The sequence below is a fragment of the Rhincodon typus genome, chromosome 4, assembly GCF_021869965.1.
Source record: "Rhincodon typus isolate 14 chromosome 4, sRhiTyp1.1, whole genome shotgun sequence".
In the NCBI taxonomy this organism is placed as follows: domain Eukaryota; kingdom Metazoa; phylum Chordata; class Chondrichthyes; order Orectolobiformes; family Rhincodontidae; genus Rhincodon; species Rhincodon typus.
Window position 1 is genome coordinate 30176500 of NC_063335.1, and position 19113 is coordinate 30195612.

At 39.2% G+C, this 19113-nt stretch overlaps 1 protein-coding gene across 5 annotated transcripts in view; it reads left to right on the forward strand.

The window, feature by feature from the left end:
• The window catches only part of pde7a (phosphodiesterase 7A), a 119664-nt gene that overhangs the window by 96384 nt on the left and 4167 nt on the right, over positions 1 to 19113 (forward strand). For 4 of the 5 annotated variants that reach the window (XM_048596032.1, XM_048596031.1, XM_048596035.1 and 1 more), the window contains 4 exons: positions 5634 to 5725; positions 9231 to 9375; positions 15299 to 15395; positions 17017 to 17097. In XM_048596032.1, the coding sequence (XP_048451989.1) occupies positions 5634 to 5725; positions 9231 to 9375; positions 15299 to 15395; positions 17017 to 17097 (415 nt within the window). The remainder of the gene's footprint in view (positions 1 to 5633; positions 5726 to 9230; positions 9376 to 15298; positions 15396 to 17016; positions 17098 to 19113) is intronic. The other variant, XM_048596034.1, reaches the window with a different exon arrangement.

Below are 19113 nucleotides of genomic sequence, written 5' to 3' on the forward strand. Positions count from 1 at the left end.
AGGGAGAAGAAAGCTAATCTAGGGCTGTGAATTTCATTTTCCCAACGTGCCTTCTCTGCAGGAAAACTTGTGGATCCAAAGACTTGTGTAGCCTGGCCAACATCATCTTCGACTCGGGGAGAGAGAGAGATGATGATCTCTGTCTGTGTGTGTTTTTATATGTGTGACAAGAATTTGTTTTATCGTATTGACATTTATTCGCAAATACAAAAATGTAATTTCTTTTCTCTGATTTAAAACTTGCCTAAAAGTCCACTTCATGTTTATTACTGAAAATCCTAATACCAGACCGTGTTTTATCTAAGATGAGGAAAAAGAGGAAAGTTATCCCATCATCTTTGTCTATCCATAACAGACGACTGTTCATATGTTGGCAAATGTGGCAATCCTTATGTACACAGCATCAGTACAAAACTCATGATTTAAGTGATCTGTCACTCAGTTTTTTGGAACTGTTGACTCCCAGTTCTACTTATTACTCTTCCTTATAAGACCACATGGTGTCGTCTTGTTGTAGGTTTATTATTCATTTCATCTTGAAAAGGTTTAAATGATTCAGTAGCACTGTGGCCCTGCTGAATAAAAATTAGTTTTCGATGCACAGATTTTACACTTACTGACGTCAAACATCTGGCCCAATCCTCCTGGGATACCTGTGCTATCTTGGGAGTACTATAGAATCTTCAATGAGGTGAGCTTGCATGAACATTCAGTCATCTCCTTTATGCTCACTGCGGGGCATAGGTTGGGATCAGTGCCTCTGGTAGTGAAGTGCCAGAATGTAGAAGCATAAAAAATAGGAGAATAATATATATCAATAAATAAACAATAGAACAGCTTTATCTGTTCCATTCTGCAAAATACATTTGCTGCTTTGCAACAGGCAGATTTGTCAACCTATTAAAATAGGTTAATGCAAGATTATCAATTTAACAATCGTGGAGGATTAGTTTACACAATATATTAATCATGCCTTTCATTGGGCTTAAATCCAGCTCATGCTGTTAGAATCAAAACCTTCAAACAGTGTAATGTGAAATTAAATCTGTTTTTTAATCATCTCTAAATGACGATCCACTGTTCCTCTATTACATTGCCATTCTTATGAGTTTAACCAATAGTTTTGCCCTGGCTATTCAACTACAGAGAAGTCACATGTGAGATTTGCATTGTATTGCAGGCTAATGATCATTATTTATCTCTAATCCAGGGAGGAATGAATTTTAGAAACTTTTCCTGAATTCCTGTTAATTTCTGTGATTTGGTTACTTAGCTCCTTGCTGACAGCAGGAGGGAGGTTTGAACTCGGGTGTGAGCAGTTCATGTTGGAAGGTGGGGTGGAAGGTACAGCTGAGGTAAGGTAGGAAATAATATGTAAGTCCATTAGTAAGGGAGTATCATAAAAGTTTATAGAATCTTGTCACACTGAAGCAGATTGTTTGGCCAGCTGTATCTGTTTGAAAGAACTATCCAATTCACTTGTCACCCCTTCTTATCTTTTAGTTCTGCAAGTCCATTGGTGTTCTTTTTTCCATTCATTTCATTCTTTATTTTCAGTTTCTGGATGAAGATGAAATTTGAGTGTGACCACAAATTACTTTTAAGTCATGAACTGAAGAAAAAATAGTTTTCTACGAGTGGATTAATCTTAAATTCTCCAAAACAATCATTCCACATGGATATCCTTGTCTATAACCCTCCTTTCTATTGACAGTTGAGTTTGAGTTATGCAGCTTTTCGTATTGCTTCGGATCAGTGGTTTCAGAATTGCATGTGACTTTTGATGCAAGACTAAGAGGTCAAAATACACAAAATATATGTTGTGACCAGATGGCAAAGGATGGATTGGATTTCTTATCATCCTCATTTGATTGTGACAGATATGTTCTAAAGTTGTTGAAAAAATGGACTTGCACAGTGAAGATATTCACTGGGTTGGCATGAATTAGCCTCGCTGGTTTTCTTGAGATCTTTTAAAAAAGTAAGAAGTCAAGGTTGGAAACTAAATTTGTGCGGTCAATCCTTGCAATAAATTAGAGTTTTAAAAGTAAAAGTAGATAAATTTGGCCAAATACTCAGTCATGAAAAATAAAAGTTCACAATTTGTGTCTGATATTCTGGTCTGATTATTAGATTCTTGGGCGTTCACTTCTCATTTGAGATGATGTTTTAACAATATGGCTATAATGTCCCTTTTTATTCTGGAAACATTTCTGTGCTCATTCCATGATCAGGGTTTTAATGTACTATTGCATAGTTTGTATCTCTGTTTTTTGATGATTTGAAAGAAAGCGAATAACCTCCCCCCAACCCCAGCCCCGCAAGGAGTTTATTGTCTCTGGTCTTCGTAGGTTCTGTGATTCCGTGAAATGGAATGTTTAAATAGTGATACAGATTGACGCACTTTAAAATGGCTGTCAATGTCCCTTTGTTCCAGTGAAAAGTTCTTGGCTGAAACTGACATTTTTAAAAAAATCTGCAAAGTGTATCCAACTGATGATATTCAGACTGAATATTAGATACACCACATAATCGTGGCAATGTACAGTGCAATTTTATTTCCTAAATTCCCTTTTAAGAATTATAAAAAACTTATTCAGTGTTGTGTACGTGTAACATAGTATTTTGGATAAAGACTATTGGCCAAGGTAAGTTTTTATTTGTTGCTTATACATTGGAGCAAAAAATAATGCCTTCCTTAATTTTGTCAGAACATCTAAAGTGGCTATGTGCAGCATATAGAGCTACTTTTAACAGCCACACACCATCCTGTTTAGAACTATGTCACTGTCACTGTTCTTTCACCGTTGGGTCTAAATCCTGGAACTACCTCCCAAGTAATATGGATGACCCTACACCACAAGGACTACAGCTGTTCAGGAAAGCAACTTACCACCACTATTTCTGCAGGGCATTTGCCAGTGATGCCCACATTCCATGAACAAACTTTAAAAGAAAATCTAGCACTGCTGGTATGTCTTCCTTTTTCCTCAACCAGAGAGTTTCCTCCCTGTGGTTGACTACACAGTGCTATCACTAAACGTGTCTGTCCTTTCATTCCCCATGAAAGGGCCGTTCTCTATCTGATAACCTCATCCACTCCTCAGCCAATACCCTTTTACTTTTTTTTTTCTCCAACACCGAGTTGCAACTCCTGTCTTGTTATCTCCTCTTCTTTCACTGTCCAAAGCCCCAAACATTCCTTACTGGGAAATAGTGATTTCTTTGTGAGCTGCAAACATTAATAAAAACAATGTAGTCTACATTAGAGGTACCAAACACGAATCGGACGAATGTAATTCTGGTCTGTGTCCCCAAGCTTAGAGTCACCTGTCATTTGAATTCTCCACCCACTCTGACCTTTTCAGTCTTTGCTCTGCTAAAGTGTTCCTGTGAAGCTCAGTACAAGCTTATCCCACCCATTCCACTTTATTACTGGCCCAAAATCTCCCTCAGCAGAACTGCAAAATGTTGGAGATGGAAGGTTATCCTCTTGAAATATTAACTTTGTTTTTCTCTCTACAGATGCTCCCTAACTTGCTGAGTATTCCTTGCATTTTTATTTCCAATTCCCAGCATCTGCAATATTGTTTTTTTTTAAATGTATAGAGCACCCTCTGGTGTTAGTTTTAGCATTCGATCTGGTGTAACATTTTATTTTGGTGCTTAAGGCATCCAATGTTTAATGTTAATGTTTAAAACCATTTCCTTTAACATCCTTGAAACACCACCTTCTTTGAAAGTGAACATTTAGAATATGATTAGTCATTCACTCCAGTTTGTCTTGTGAATCACACACCTGAATATATTTAAAATATATCTACAATGCAGTAATGTTTTACAGTTGGTTATGCATAATTGGCATTTTGCTCATACGTTTTTAAGACCTCATCCTTATTTATAAAGTAGCTGTTATAATTTGAAATCATATGTGCGATATTTACACATACAATACTGGATGTTTGAAACTGCATCATTAGGTTAAAAGATTCACAACTTAAGGATGTTTTTCCAAGTGCTTCACAACTAGTGAAGTACTTTTGAAATGTCACAGTTATAACTGCGGGAATATTATTCACCACAATGATTCACCTGCCAGGGGTTCATTTTGGTTTTATTGTATCAGTTCAGTCCCCTTGTGTTTATTAGAAGACAATAAGTATGATTTTCTTATGGGTTCTCTTGTTCAAAAGTGTAAACCAGGAACAGTTAGTCCAATCACAGGAGATCACATAAGAACATTGGACGTGGGAGTAATAGGCCATTTGATCCATCAAATTTGCTTCGCCATTCAATGAGAACATGATGAGATCTGATAATCTTCAACTCCACTTCCCTGCCTTTTTTCCCATTCCCCTGATTTCCTTGCTGTTCGACAGTCCATCTCTCACACTTGAGCCTAGTTTGTTAAGAATTTTTGACAGTTGTCTGTGGTAAAGAATTCCACAGGTTTACTACCTGCTGGGAGAAGAAATTCCTCCTCATCTCTGTATTAAATGGCTGACCCCTTATTCTGAGATTATGCCCTCTGTCACAAGGAAAAGCAGTCTTTCCACATCTACCTTATGAAGTCCCCTAAGAACCTTTTATGTTTTAGTAAGCTCTGTCATTCTTTTGGACTTCAGTGAGTACAAGCCCAGTCTACTCAATGTTATCTCATAAGAAAACCCTAGTTGGAAAATCTTCCTGAAATTGTACATGGTGTTGGTGAGACCACATTTGGAGTACTGTAAGCAGTTTTGGTCTCTTACTTAAGGAAAGATACCATTTCATTGGAGGCATTTCAGAGAAGTGTCACTTGGATGATCCCTGCTATGGAAGGATTTTCCTATTAACAAAAGCCAAACAGGTTTGGACTCTACTTGCTAGAGTTTAGAAAAATGACAAGAGATTCACTGAAACATATTGATTCTTAAGGGGCTTGATGGGGTAAATGATGAGAGGATGTTTCCCCTCATGGGTGAGTCTGAGACAAGGGCATTGTCTCGGAATAAAAGGGTGCCAATTTAAGACTGAGAAGAGGAGGAATTTATTCCAATTTGGAGATTTTTTACTTTTGTATTTGCAGAGTCCTGAGGAATTATCCAATGCAAGTTCAGTCCATCTGGGCAGTTCCTATGCAGTTGGAACATCTGGAGGAGGTTATAAATTTGGTTTCTGGTTACCTAGAGACTGGAAGATGTGGGCCATGAATTTATAAATAACACTTATTTTGATTGCTATAATTTTACATTATCACATTCGCAGTTTATAATACCATTGTGTTAGGTATGATTGAATAAGAGTGCAGAAATGAATCTGCTCAATGTGTTTCAGATTAAATAATCCAATTTATGATTTTTTTCAAAAGTTTTTATTAATAACATTGATCCTAAAGTTGTCCATTTTAGATGATATAGAATCTCAAAGCATGGACATTTTGCCAGTTAACCGTAACTGGTTATTCAGAAGAATAAGTTTATAATGTTTTTGGAGATATTAAGTGACAAGGAATTGAGAGAGAAATTAGATTGGAAAACAGGATTTTTAATTATCAGACCAACTACCCATTCTAATATTTGGTCTTTTGGAAATGAGATGAATTTGAAGTGCTGTTTTTCTACAATCACTAATTATCTTTCTTTCACTTACAGAATACCTCGGTGTTAGAAAACCATCATTGGAGATCTGCAGTCTGTGTGCTCCAGGAATCTAAATTATTTTCACATCTTGCAGTTGAGGAAATGTGTGTATCTGATGTTTTGCTTAATATTCTCTTTATAAATTTGGATTGCTTCTGAATTAATTCCTCCATTTATTCAATGCATGTTCAAAAATAACTTGTAATAAATTCTTATTTTTCTAGGTAATTAGTTTATATAGGTCCAATAGTTTTTAAGTCTGCATAACTTTGTTTTAAAAAGACAACTTTAATTTTAGTCTCCAATCTTGCTTTTTAAAAGTTCATTTCATTGGTGGGCTTCACTGGCTAGACTAGCATTTATTGCTCATTCCCAATTGCACTGGAGAAAGTGGTAGTGAGCCAACTTCTTGAACAACTGCAGTCTACATGAAGGTACACGCACAGTGCTGTTAGAAAGGGAGTTTAATTCAAGACATTTGCCAAGTTTTCCAACTTTTCATAAATTGAAAAGGAGAGCTGTAAAGCTTTATTTTTTTTTCTTCCTTATGATCCACGTCTCTCTGGGCATTTGATTAGCTATATGTCACAATCTTAGAAATGCTTCTTTTAATTTCTGTTTGTCCTTTAGTAATCTATCTGTCCATATTGCCACTTTATTTGTAATATCAAGGGCCATAATTACTTCAATAAACCTTTAGCATTTGCTAAAGCATTATTTCAATCTACAAATTCATATTAAAGTTCAACTGCACATCTACAACGTTACCTGAAACTATTTGATTCAGTTAGTCAAATACACTGTTATTCCATAGTTTTCTTTTGCAGTTTTTCTACTATCACTTCTCTGTAGTAACCAGCTTATCTCACTTCTGCCCTTGAGATAAAACTTTAAATCTTTTCTTTCTCCCGGTACTAACACTGGTATTAAAATTGAGAATGAGAACAATATGAGCATGTTAATTCACTTTGATGCTCTTATAAAGCATCTTGGGACGTTTTGCTACATTGAAGCACTGTGTGTGTGTGTGTGTGGCCATTGTTTTTGGTATCCTGGGTCACCTCAACTCCCTGATCACTTTTTTCCAGTCGACCATTTATGGCAGACAAGTGATTTAACGTTCATCACGAGGTCTGGCTGGACCATACAAAACACTTAAATCTGATTTCCTCAGTCAAAATGGGAGGCTATTCAGGAGAAAAACAAAAACGTGCTGGAAAATCTCAGCGAGTCTGGCTGCATCTGTGGAGAGAGAAAGTTATGAGTTTTGAGTCCAGCATGACTACTCTTCAGAACTGAAACATTAACTGTTTTTTACTTTCTACAGATAATCTAGACCTGCTGAGTTTCTCCAGCAATTTCTGTTTTCGTTTCAGATTTTTAGCATCCCCAAAACTGCTTTCATTACAGTTCTAGGATCGTTCTTAAAGGCGAGGAGAATCCTTGGCTTCTCTATTAAGTGTTTTCTTGCTTGTTCCTTCCTTGTTCACAGCTACAACAAATGCCAAAGGCTTGATTCTGACATTCAGTACCAAATGAGTGGACATTTCCTCCCATTTAATTATTGGAGAGGCCAACATTATTGTTGCTTCAGTCATAAATCTAGTGGCCTAGCCACTAGCTCCATGGTCCTCCCCAGACACTTTGAGGCAGCATCAGTCCATGTGAAATCTTGGCAGCTGATTCTAAACTGAGTCTCTGACTCTACTCTGACCCACTGTAAATCCTGGTCTGGATTATTTCTGATTCCTGACCCCTGTCTTGCTGGCAGCATGCCTACCAACACAGTCGTATAGGAGACTAATTTCTAATTGGTTTCCTTCAGATCCACAGCCCAATTGAGGGGGATAGCCTGCTTTCTGAAATCAGAAGGATAGCAGCCCATTGGAGGTGGGCACTGCCATTTCAGGCTACCTTTCACGTTCAGCTGCCCTCTGAAGATGTTTCATTTCTTCAAATAAATTGTCACAGCTCCCGGGCCACCATTGTGGAGGGGAAAATCCCATCAAATATTGCAGATAAAGCTGTGGTAGCTGCCCCTGGTGACTCTGAATAGGAGGTGGTAGTTGAATAATCACCCGTTTGACATTCAATGGCAGTATCATCACTGAATTCCCCACCCTACCTTTTATATTGCAGGGGTTATTATTTACCAGAAACTGAACTGGACCAGCCATATAAATACTGCAGCTTCAAGAGCAGGTCGGAGGCTAGAAATTGTGTGATGAGAAATTCACCACCTGACTCCCTAAAGCCTGTCAAGGTACAAGTCGTAATGTGATGTAATACTCCCTACTTGCTGGATGGGTGCAGCTCCTGCAACACTGAAGAAGCTTAACACCATCCAGGACAAAGCAGCCCATTTCATTGGCATTCCATCTACTACCTTTAACATTTGCTCCTTTCACCTCCACCAATGCACAGTGACAGTAGTGTACCTACTACAAGATGCACTGCAACAAGCCTCCTTACTAAAGCACCTTCCAAACCACAACCTCTACCACCGAGAAGTATATGTAACTTTTTACCATCAAGTTCTTCTTCAAGCCACTCACCATCCTGACTAAGGACTATATCGCCATCAACTCTTCACTGTTGCACCGTCAAAATCCTGGAACTCCCTTCCCGCAGCACCTACACCCCAAGGACTGCAGCAGTTCAACACTACCTTCCCCAGGCCAGTTAATGCTGGCCTAGCCAGTGATGCTCATATCCCTGAACTAATTTTTAAACAAGGTATAAATAGTCATATGAACACCCGGGCCAGCTGCTGGCAAACCATTGCCAGGTATCTTTCGAGCTTTGTCTTCAGTGGGGGTACCTTCTTTGCTGGGAAAATCCCTGTGGCATCCTAATCTGCCCACAAGTGGGCACTTCAGGGTTCAAGTCAGCTGTTTACTTCTGGCAAGGTGACTCAGAAGTGGGAGCTCAGTTGCTTTCCAACCTGGCACCCTTTCTTCTGGTCCAGCTGTTCAAAACTGCCTTAGTGGTATTGGTAAAATTCTGCCCCTCGCTTTCTCTATTATTGAGACATTCCACTTTCAGCTTCAGAACCTCATCCAGACTTACTGAGCAGAGAGGGCTCTAGTTTCTCAATCTGGTCTAAATGTAAACAGTACAGTTGCTTGGAACATTTGACCCCAGTATTGCAACAGATGGCCTAGATCCAAGGACAAATTCCATTCTCTTACATATCCTGCTTTGCATTTGTCATTTATGTAACTCTTACCATTAAAAAAGTATTTTGGTATTAAAGAGGTGTGAAAATCCTCTTCTGGAGGATACTGAGTAAGGTATTTTAGAAATGGTGGCAAATTTTTATGACTGGCGTAAGCAGGCAAATCTATCTGCATCGTGTGGCTCAGCTGTAGACAAATTAAGATTTTGACAGCATTGATTCCTGACCTTTCTGGAGTCACACCTAGTGACATTTGAGAACGTTTTTGTAGAAATGATTAGAATCTACATCTGCTATCAAACTCTGAAGTGAAAAGATTAAAACCTTTGCACCTTGTGAACTTCATCTTTATATAAAAGACCCCAGGAATTTTATCATAGCAATGAGTATGTTTCACATTTGTAAAATGTTATCTTTTTCTTTATTTAAAGCTATCAAATGGAAAGCCAGTTGGGTTCCCTGATCCTAGCCACAGATATAACTCGTCAGAATGAGTTTCTGTCACAGCTTCGAACTCACTTGGACATGAGCGATCTGCATTTAGATGATGCAGGTCATCGGCATTTCATGCTTCAGGTAACCCTATTTCAAACTGACTATCTGTAGTTAAATATTTTCAGTTGTTGCATCACCCTGACAGTAGCTCCACCAAGGATAGACTGTATGTATCCTGCCTCTAACAGTTACGTTGATGGACTCTCTACCTTATCTCAACAAATATATCTATTAAATTCGTTTCAGAGATAGTAGGAACTGCAGATGCTGGAGAATCTGATATAACAAGGTGTAGAGCTGGATGAACACAGCAGGCCAAGTAGCATCAGAGGAGTAGGAAGCTGACGTTTCGGGCCTAGACCCTTCAGAAAATTTTCAGTAGAAATAAATACATTTGTAAGAATACTTTAGAAAAATGAATAATGTTAGCATAACGGTTGTTATTGAATCAATAATCAAGGGCTGGACAAATAACCGGGGATGTGAGTTAAACTTCTGCTGTGGGAGCTGGAGGATTTAAGTATTGTCTAACAAATCTGGAATAAAAATCTCATCAGTAATAGTGACCATGAAACTAATGGCTTGTCATTATAAATATGCCTGCACTTCACTAACTTCCTTAAGAGAAAGCAACCTGCTGTCTAGTTGGTCTATCCTATTCATGACTCCAAATTCAGTCATATGATTGATTCTTTACTTAATTCTGGAATAGTTTAGCAAGCCACTCCATTGTATCACACCACGATGTTTTTTAAAAAAAAAAAAAATTGGATTTAACCATTACACTGTAAATGACAAATTCACATCCTGCCCAATAATCCCTGCACCATCATTCTAGCTGACATATGGGGACTTCTTTGGAAAAGCTGTTACACAGACTAGTCAATCAAATCATGTTCATTGAATCGTCCTTTTCAGTGTGTCAGCATCCTCCACCTCTACCCCAGCAGAATCAAAGAATCCCTACAGTGTGGGAACAGGCCATTCAGCCCAACAAGTCCACACTGCCCCTCCAAAGAGCATCCCACCTAGACCCATTGCCCTACTCCTGCATTTCCCATGTCTAACCCACCTAACCTAAACATCCCTGGACACTATGGGCAATTTAGCATGGCCAATTCATTACTCTGCACATCTTTGGACTGTGGGAGGAAACCGGAGCACCTGGAGGAAACCCACGCAGACACGGGAAGGATGTGCAAACTCCACACAGACAATCGCCCGAGGGTGGAATCGAACTCTGGTCCCTGGCACTGAGGCAGCAATGCTAACCACTGAGCCACCGTGCCGCCCAAGTGACAGCTATGTGGCGTACAGTCAGAGGAGAGTGGCCATGTGAAATCACATGGAGTCAGGTCAAAGATGGCCAAGGAAACATTGTGCTGGATGCAACATACTGCCCTCCTCAGCTGATGTATCAGTGCTTCTCCATGTACACAAATAGCTCGACAAAGCAATAAGTGTAGCAAGACACAATGTATTTTGTATGGCAGGATTCAGTTCACATACCCAAGTACTCAATAGCACCACTGCAAGCCAGGCTAGCCAGATTCTGAGATAGCAAGAACTACAGATGCTGGAGTCTGCGCTAACACAGTGTGGCGCTGGAGAAGTACATCAGGCCAAGCAGCATTAGAGAAGCAGGAAAGTTGACGTTTCGGTTCGGGACCCTTCTTCAGAAAAATGAAGGGTCCCAACCAGAAACGTCAACTTTCCTGCACCTCTGATGCTGCCTGGCCTGCTGTGCTTCTCCAGCTCCATATTGTGTTATCTATAGCCAAATTCTGAAGTACTTAGTGCTAGACTGGGCTTATCTTAAAGAAATCACCATGACCGAAAACCCTATGCGGCGTCACTAAGTCTACCTGTTGCAGATGCATCTGTCCATGACATTGATTGGAGTGACCACCACATGGTTTCTGTGAAACTGAGGTTCCACCTTCGTGCTGAGGACTCTATCACAATTACTGTGCCAAATAGAATAGATTCAAAACAGATCTAGCCATTCAGAACTGGGCATCTGAGGTACTGTAGGACAATCTGACTACAATTATCTCTCACTCTACCATTAAGCCAGATGTACAATTCGAGGCAAGCTAACCAATGGAAGCAGCATGCTATAGATGCACGTGTAAACCAATGAAGTATATCCTGTTACATCTGTCATGAAAAGCGGTAGATAACTGAATTGCTAACAAGAGGAGACCGTTCCCATTCTTGATGGTGGATTCTATCTCATTTAAAACAAGGCAAAAGCATTTGTAACCGTCTTCATCTCGCAATGCTGAAAAAGTGATTAATTTTGGCCTTCCACTGAGGTCTCCAGTGTGACAAATGCTAATCTTCAGCTAGTTTTGATTCAGCTGAAGGCACTGACCATGAGCTCTGACAGCTTCACAGACGCTAAAGACTGTGTGTTCTAAAGCTAGCCTTCTCTCATTACAGTGACCTGACAAAGTGGAAAATCATAGATCATAGAAACCTGCAGTGTGGAAACAGGCCCTTCGGCCCAACGAGTCCACACCGACCCTCACAGCACCCACCCAAACCCATCCCCTTATAACCCACCTAATCTACAAATCCCTGAACACCATGAGTAATTTAGCATGGCCAATCCACCTAGCTTGCACATCTTTGGACTGTGGGAGGAAACCCATGCAGACACTGGGAGAATGTGCAAACTCCACACAAATTGCTTGATATGTTATGTCCACACAAAGCAGAAGAGATCTACTCTACTCTTCAGTCGTCATAAAATAGTCAAAGGTATTGTACTGTGTTATAATGCACCACTTTACTCACCCAAGTTTGGGCTCTGCCAGGACCACTAGGTTCCAGACCTTTATTACGGTCATGATCGAAGCACAGACTCAGGACCTGTAATCTTGAGCTCAGGTGAGAGTTACTGCCCTTGACATCAATGCAGCTTTTGACTGGCCATCAAGGAGCCTGAGTAACATTTTAAATCCATGTGAATCAGAGAAACTCTCCACTGGCTGAAGGCATGCCTAGTACAAAGGAAGATGGTTGAGGTTGTTGGAGGTCTGTTATCTCAGCCGCAAGGCATTGCTAAGGGACTAATAATGAATCATTAATCATTATTGTTGATGAATAACAAGATCCTTGGTCTGACCATCTGTTCCAGTAATCACCGTCCCACCATCATAAGGTCAGGCGAGGAGATGTTAACTGATGATTGTGAGGAGTTTAAATGGAACTAAATACTGTACGTACTTAAACATTCCATGTGCAGACCAGGATAAAATTCACGCTTGTTCTGATAAGTGACTGTGAGACTATAATACACGAGCAGAAGTAGGCCATTAAGCCTAGTCAGTTACTGTACCATTCAATGACATTATGGTTGATCTGATAATCCTCAACTCCACTTTCCTGCTTTTTCCTCAAATCCCTTGATTCCCTCACTGATTAAAATCATCTCTCTGTCTTGAGTGTCCTTTAACTGATCCAGCCTCAACAACCCTCTGCAGTTAAGCATTCCCCAAATTGACTATCCCCAGAAAGAAATTACTGCTTCTCACTGTCTTAATTCTGGGTAACTCCTTATTCTGAGATTATGCTTCTTGTGGTCCTAGACTCTCCCAACAAAGCAAAACAACCTCTTTACGTTCTACCTTGTCAAACCCTCTAAGAACCTTATGTTTCAGTAAAGTCAACCCTCATTTTTCTAAACTCCAGTGATTACAAGCCAAATCTACTCAATCACTCATAAGAAAATCCATCCATACTCAGAAACTTTTCTGAACTGCCTCCAAAGGCACTGTGCCTTTCCTCAGATAAGGTGACCAAAGAATCATATTCTGGATGTGTTCTGGCTATATCTTGTATTGTTTTAAGAAGATTTTTCGATTTTTATAGTCGATTCCCTTGAAGTAAAGGCCAACGTTCCATTTGTCAGGTCTGAAAAACTGTTACTGGACTCAACCTCAACTCTGTTTTCTCTTCACAAATACTGCCAGACCTGCTGAGTTTCTTCAGTAATTTCTGTTTTTGTTTCAGATTTCTAGCATCCATGGTTATTTGTTTATTTCATTTGTATTCCCTATTACCTGTTGAACCTAGATGCTAACTTCTTCTGACTCGTGTATGAGGACCCCCTTTTGTAGTCTTTCTCTACTTAAATAATATTCAACTCCTCTTCCTGCCAAAGTACGTGGCCTCACATTATATTCCATCTGCCACGTTTGCCCAGTCACTGTCTGTATCCCTCTACGTTCCTTGTATCATCTTCCTCACGTGCTTTCCTATCTATTTTTGTGTCATCCACAAACTTGGCTAGTGTATTTACTTCCCTCATCCAGGTCATCAACCAATATTGTAAATAATCAGAGTCCAAGCTTTGATTCCTGTGACCTTTTACTAATTATAGGTTTCCCCTTCATGGAACCATGCTGACTATGGGCATCACTGGCACTGCTAATGGTTTCATGGTCATCATTATACACTCATTTCCAGATTATTATTGAATTCAAATTGGCGAGTTTGGAACCCAGGTCCTCGGAACATTACTGGGATATCTTGATTAATCATGTTGTGATAATACCACTAGGCCATCACCTATCACTTCCCTTGTTTCTCATCATGTAAGTGGAAGGTATTGATCATCACCCAAGAGAAAATCTAACTTCCTCCTTTTGGCATCCAGCAATGTTATCAAGGCTGTATTCCTGCTATCATCATTCTGTGCGTTACTGTTGAGCAGAATCTTACTGAACCAGCTATATGAAAATGGTGGCAATAACAGCAGCTCAAAAGCTGAATATTCTGTGACAAGTAACTCACCAACTGACTCCCCAAAACTTGATGACCATCTGCAATTTACTAATCATAGTCAGTTAAATAACCCCCACCTGCTTAGATGAGTGAAACTTCAGCAACACTTGAAGTTCAATGTCAACAGAGCAAAGCAGTCACTGGATTGGCACCCCATTAACCAACTTAACACTCGCTCCGTCCACAGTCATTTCACCAGCCATGGAGTGTAATCAGTCTGCAAAATGCACTGTAGCAACTTGAAGCCTCCTTCAACACCATTTTCTAAAGTTGTTATCTCCTGCACCTATGAGATACGTGGAAATAGCACTTTCTGCAAGTTTCCCTCCAAGTTACATATCACATGTCTTGGAACTATATCGCCTGTTGTTTCATCATCACTTTGTCTCAATCCTGGAACTCTTGCCTACATACATACACTGCAGCAGTTCAACGACATGGTTATACCAGCTTATTCTCGAGCGTGGTTTAGGCAATAAATGCTGACCTTGCCAGTGATACCCTTGCCTAATAAATGAACTGAAAAAGAAAGAATAGTACATACGTAACATTTTTATATTTGTTTTAAACAATTGGTTTAGTTTTGCAGCTTCCCACAAATGTTGCCAGACCACTTGAGTTTCTCCAGCATTTCCTGTTTTTATGTAAAAGTTTCAGTATCTACTTATTTTGCTTTTATTTGTTATGGATTCTACTCCCCACACTGAAAAAATTCTAGGAAGTTCAATAATACAATTGCATGTTTTTTGATAACATCCAATGAAACGTGTATGTGTTTATTTCACTCTTTTCCTGTTCCCATCTTCATTTCTGTCTGTGTCTCAGCCTTGTCTCCAATTTATCCTTCTGAAGATCACTGTAATGGAATAAAATAATCAAACATTCTTAAGCACTTGTCATCTCCGGTACTGTCTCTGGGACCACAGTAGTGGATCTGACTGATGGGTTGAATAAAGTATTTTGATATTTTACTTAGTTGCATAGGTAAGGTACCTTGTTAACGAGTGTTTGAAAAAGTTATGTTGGTGCAACGAATGGTCATTTCTTGCCCAAGATAATATACAATCTTATAACTGTTAACTATAAAATGATAAGAATTTTGTGATAAGAATTTTGTAACAAAAATGTTGCTTAAAACAGTGAGCTAATGGAAGATAATACAGTAAAAACAAGTACCATAACCAGCTAATAACTTCAGTTCTTGTTACAGATAGCACTGAAATGTGCAGATATCAGTAACCCATGCCGGCCTTGGGAACTGAGTAAGCAATGGAGTGAAAAGGTAACCCAGGAATTCTTCCATCAAGGTACGTGGAATAAACTGTCTTTTTTTAAAGCAATTTATAACAGGCAATACTGAAAGTAAAATCAATTATCCTTTACACAATCCCCACTCAAAATTCTACAACGTTCTTAACCACAGGGCTTAGTTTTGGCACTAGTACAGTTCAACATTTGTTATGCTATGACTGTATGAATATTGAAAATAAGATTAGTAGTTTCATCTCATCTCAGTTCGTGGATAAGCTCAAAACAGTAGGAATGATTAAATGGAACAGAATTGGGAAGATGAGGAGCATTGATAATTTTGGCAAACCAAGTAAATAATTACGTGTAGTGAATAAATGTAAAACAATGCACTTGAAATTATCAAGATTTTTGGTAAATTATTAACCATAACAAATGAGGAGCAGGTGATCAGAAAAGCTAATTGATTGCTGAGTTTCATAAAGGGAATTTCAAATAGAAAATCCTACTTCTGGGGCTCTTGTGATGCTGTGGTAATGTCCCTACCTCTGAGCTAGGAAGTGCACATTCAAATGCCACCTGCTGCAGACGTGTGTCATAATATTTTAATACCTACAAATCCTGCCTCACAGACCCAATTGAGCATATTGTTCAATTTGAATCCCACAGAGGTGAGCCAGAGCAGTATAAAAGGAAGTCTTGAGATGATATGAGGACTCACTGAAAAGGATATTGCGTGGGGGTTTCTGCCAAGCAGCACTGTACCTAGCAATGATCTTGAGTCTGGTTATGCAGGCTCATTTCCAAGAACGAGTTTTAAGTTAATGCCAGTTCTTCCCTGAAAACCTCACCAGGAGCAACCTGGTAAGATCACGTCGCTCCTAGGCATGAGTCTAGGATTCTGCTGAGGCAACTGAACTCTAGCAGAAGGGGAAATCCTGAGGAAGGGTCACCTTCTTCCAAACCGTTAGTGACTTTTTTTTCTTCACAGATGCTGACAGACCTGCTGAGCTTTTCCAGCAACTTCTGTTTCTAGCAAACTGCTAAATTAGCTTGATCTGACTGCTCCTTTCCTTTAGATGCTGCCTGGCCTGTTGTGTTCTTCCAGCCTCCTGTTTGTCTACAGTAGATTCCAGCATTTGTAGTTTTTTTTTTGTCTGTAACTTTGATCTTTAAATTGCTGACCTTTTATGGGCAGACTTAGCGGAGCAGACTTAGCAACACTGTACCAACGTACAGTGTTGCTAAGTCTGCCCATAAAAGGTCAGCAATTTAAAGATCAAGATAAATACATTGACTTATTTTCTGTTAAAAATCTTTTCAGAAAAATCACATACATATAATTGTTCGAGACACTGTACCAACGTACAGTGTCTCGAACAATTATATGTATGTGATTTTTCTGAAAAGATTTTTAACAGAAAATAAATCAATGTATTTATCTGAAATGAACTTCAATATTTTAAGATAAAGCAATCAAAAACATGCCTATTGCGCAGAAGTTTTATTGGTTATTGTGTAATTTGAAAAGTGCTAAATACTTGTGTAAAAAATTGAGTAGCAAAACATGAATGGTCACAGTGATAGAGTAATGCATCGGCAAATCACATAATACTTGAAATTTTCAATACATCAGATCATCAAGGGATACGTTTTGAAGCTGTTCTTTTTCTTGTTTAGGGGATATTGAGAGGAAGTATAAACTAGATATAAGTCAGTTGTGCGATCGTCATACAGAAACTGTAGCCAATATTCAAATAGGTGAGTGATTTTGAGTTTCCATTTATAATACAAGGTAGTTGAGTTTTGTAAGGTCTAACGTCTGTCCTTACTGGGTGCAGTCATGTTACTAATTTAGTGGCCAAGAGGTCAACTTGCAGTTAGGGTATCCTGAATTTTGGAAAATCAATTAAAAAATTGAGCCAATCTTGTTTTATCACTAGAATAAATGTTATGCCCAATGGTTTCAAAGTAAACAAGTGGTGTTTTGAATTTTGAACTTGTATTTAAAGGAGAAAGACTAAAGTAGAAAGTTATTTAAAAAATCAGTGATTAGTAAAACCATGATGGGAATGAATTGTTCATAATTCTCTATTTTCACTTAGTCATTTTACGTCAGTTACAGTGAGTAGGATCTTCCCTGTCATTGATTGTGGGGAAGGGCAAGTTGGCACCAGGGGTATTTATTCACTTGCAGGATATGGGCATCACTGGTTGGCCAGCATTTATTGCCTGTCCCAAGTTGCCCTTGCAAAGGTGGAGGTGAGCCATTGCCCTGACCTGCTTTTTGGTGTAGGTAGACCCACAATGCCATAAAGGAGGGAGTTCCACAATTCGACCCAGTGATATTGTAGAAATAGTGATATATTTCCAGTACAGGATGGTGAGTGGCTTTTTTTTAATTTTATTATCACACGTACTGAAATACATTGAAAAGCTTTGTTTATGAGTGGTACAGGCAGATCACAGCAAACAAAAGATGTACAGATCAAAAAGACAAAGAGGCATACAGGCTTGATAGGGAACTTGCAGGTGGTGGTATTTCTGTGTATTTGCTCCTTTCCTGCCAACACAGAAATAGTTTCTGTGCAAGTAGGTCTGTGGTCAGCCTTCCTGACCTACCACCACTTAAGGCCCTCAAAGATACAATTAACAACCACTTAAGGGCCTTACCTGTCCATTCCCAGCAGGCGAGACATCCTCGACCTTCTCTGTGTCATAGGAACAGGAGTAGGCCATTCAGTCCCTCAAGCCTGTTCCACCATTCAGTGAAATCATGGCTGATCTGTGGCCTAATTCTGTATGCCTACCTTTGGCCCACATCCCTTAACAAAAAATTATCTCAAATTTAAAACTAACAACTAATCCAGCATCCACTGTTTGTGGAAGAGAGTTCCAAACATCTACCACCCTTTGTGTGTAGAAGTGTTTCAGAGCATCTCTCTTGAACAGACTACCCCTAATTCTCAGACTCAGTCCCTTCAATCAGATCACCCTTTAACCTTCTAAATTCTAGGGAAAACAGACCTAATTTGTATAACCTCTCTCAAACTTAACCCTTGAAGTCCAAGTATTGTTCTTGTAAACTACATTGATCTCCCTCCGAGGTCAGTATATCCTTCTGAAGGGGTGGTGCACAAATCTACTCTCAGTGCTCCCAAGAGGGGAATAACTAGGATTAGTCTAACTGCAGCATAAATTCTGTGTCCTTATAATCCAGTCCTCTAGATATAAAGGCCAGCATTCCATTAGCTTTTTTGATTTTTTTTTGTACCTATTTGTGACATTTTAAGGATCAATGCACCGAATCCCCAGGTCTCTTTAAACACATCCTGTATTTAACTTCATGCCATTGAGAAAGAACCCTGATCTATCTTCATTCTTAAACGGATAAAGTAACACTTGCTTACATTGAACTCCACCTGCCACAGCTTGGCCTGTTCACCTATTTATCAATATCCCTTTGTAATTTTATGCTATCATAGTCCCTGTCTACAATGTTGCCTAATTCTGTGTCATCCGTAAATTTGGATATATGACTTTTCTGTGCCATTATCCAAGTCATTAATAAATAAAATGAATAACTGAGGCCCAAATACTGATCCTTATGGGATACCACTGGTCACCACTTGCCAATTTGGGTACCTACCCATTATTCTGATTTTTTTTTCCTGCTACTTGACCAGTTCCCAGCCATGTCAATAATTTGTCCCCAATTCTGACAGCTTCTGCCTTAATAAACAGTCTCTCTTTTGTGGAACTTTACTAAATGCCTTC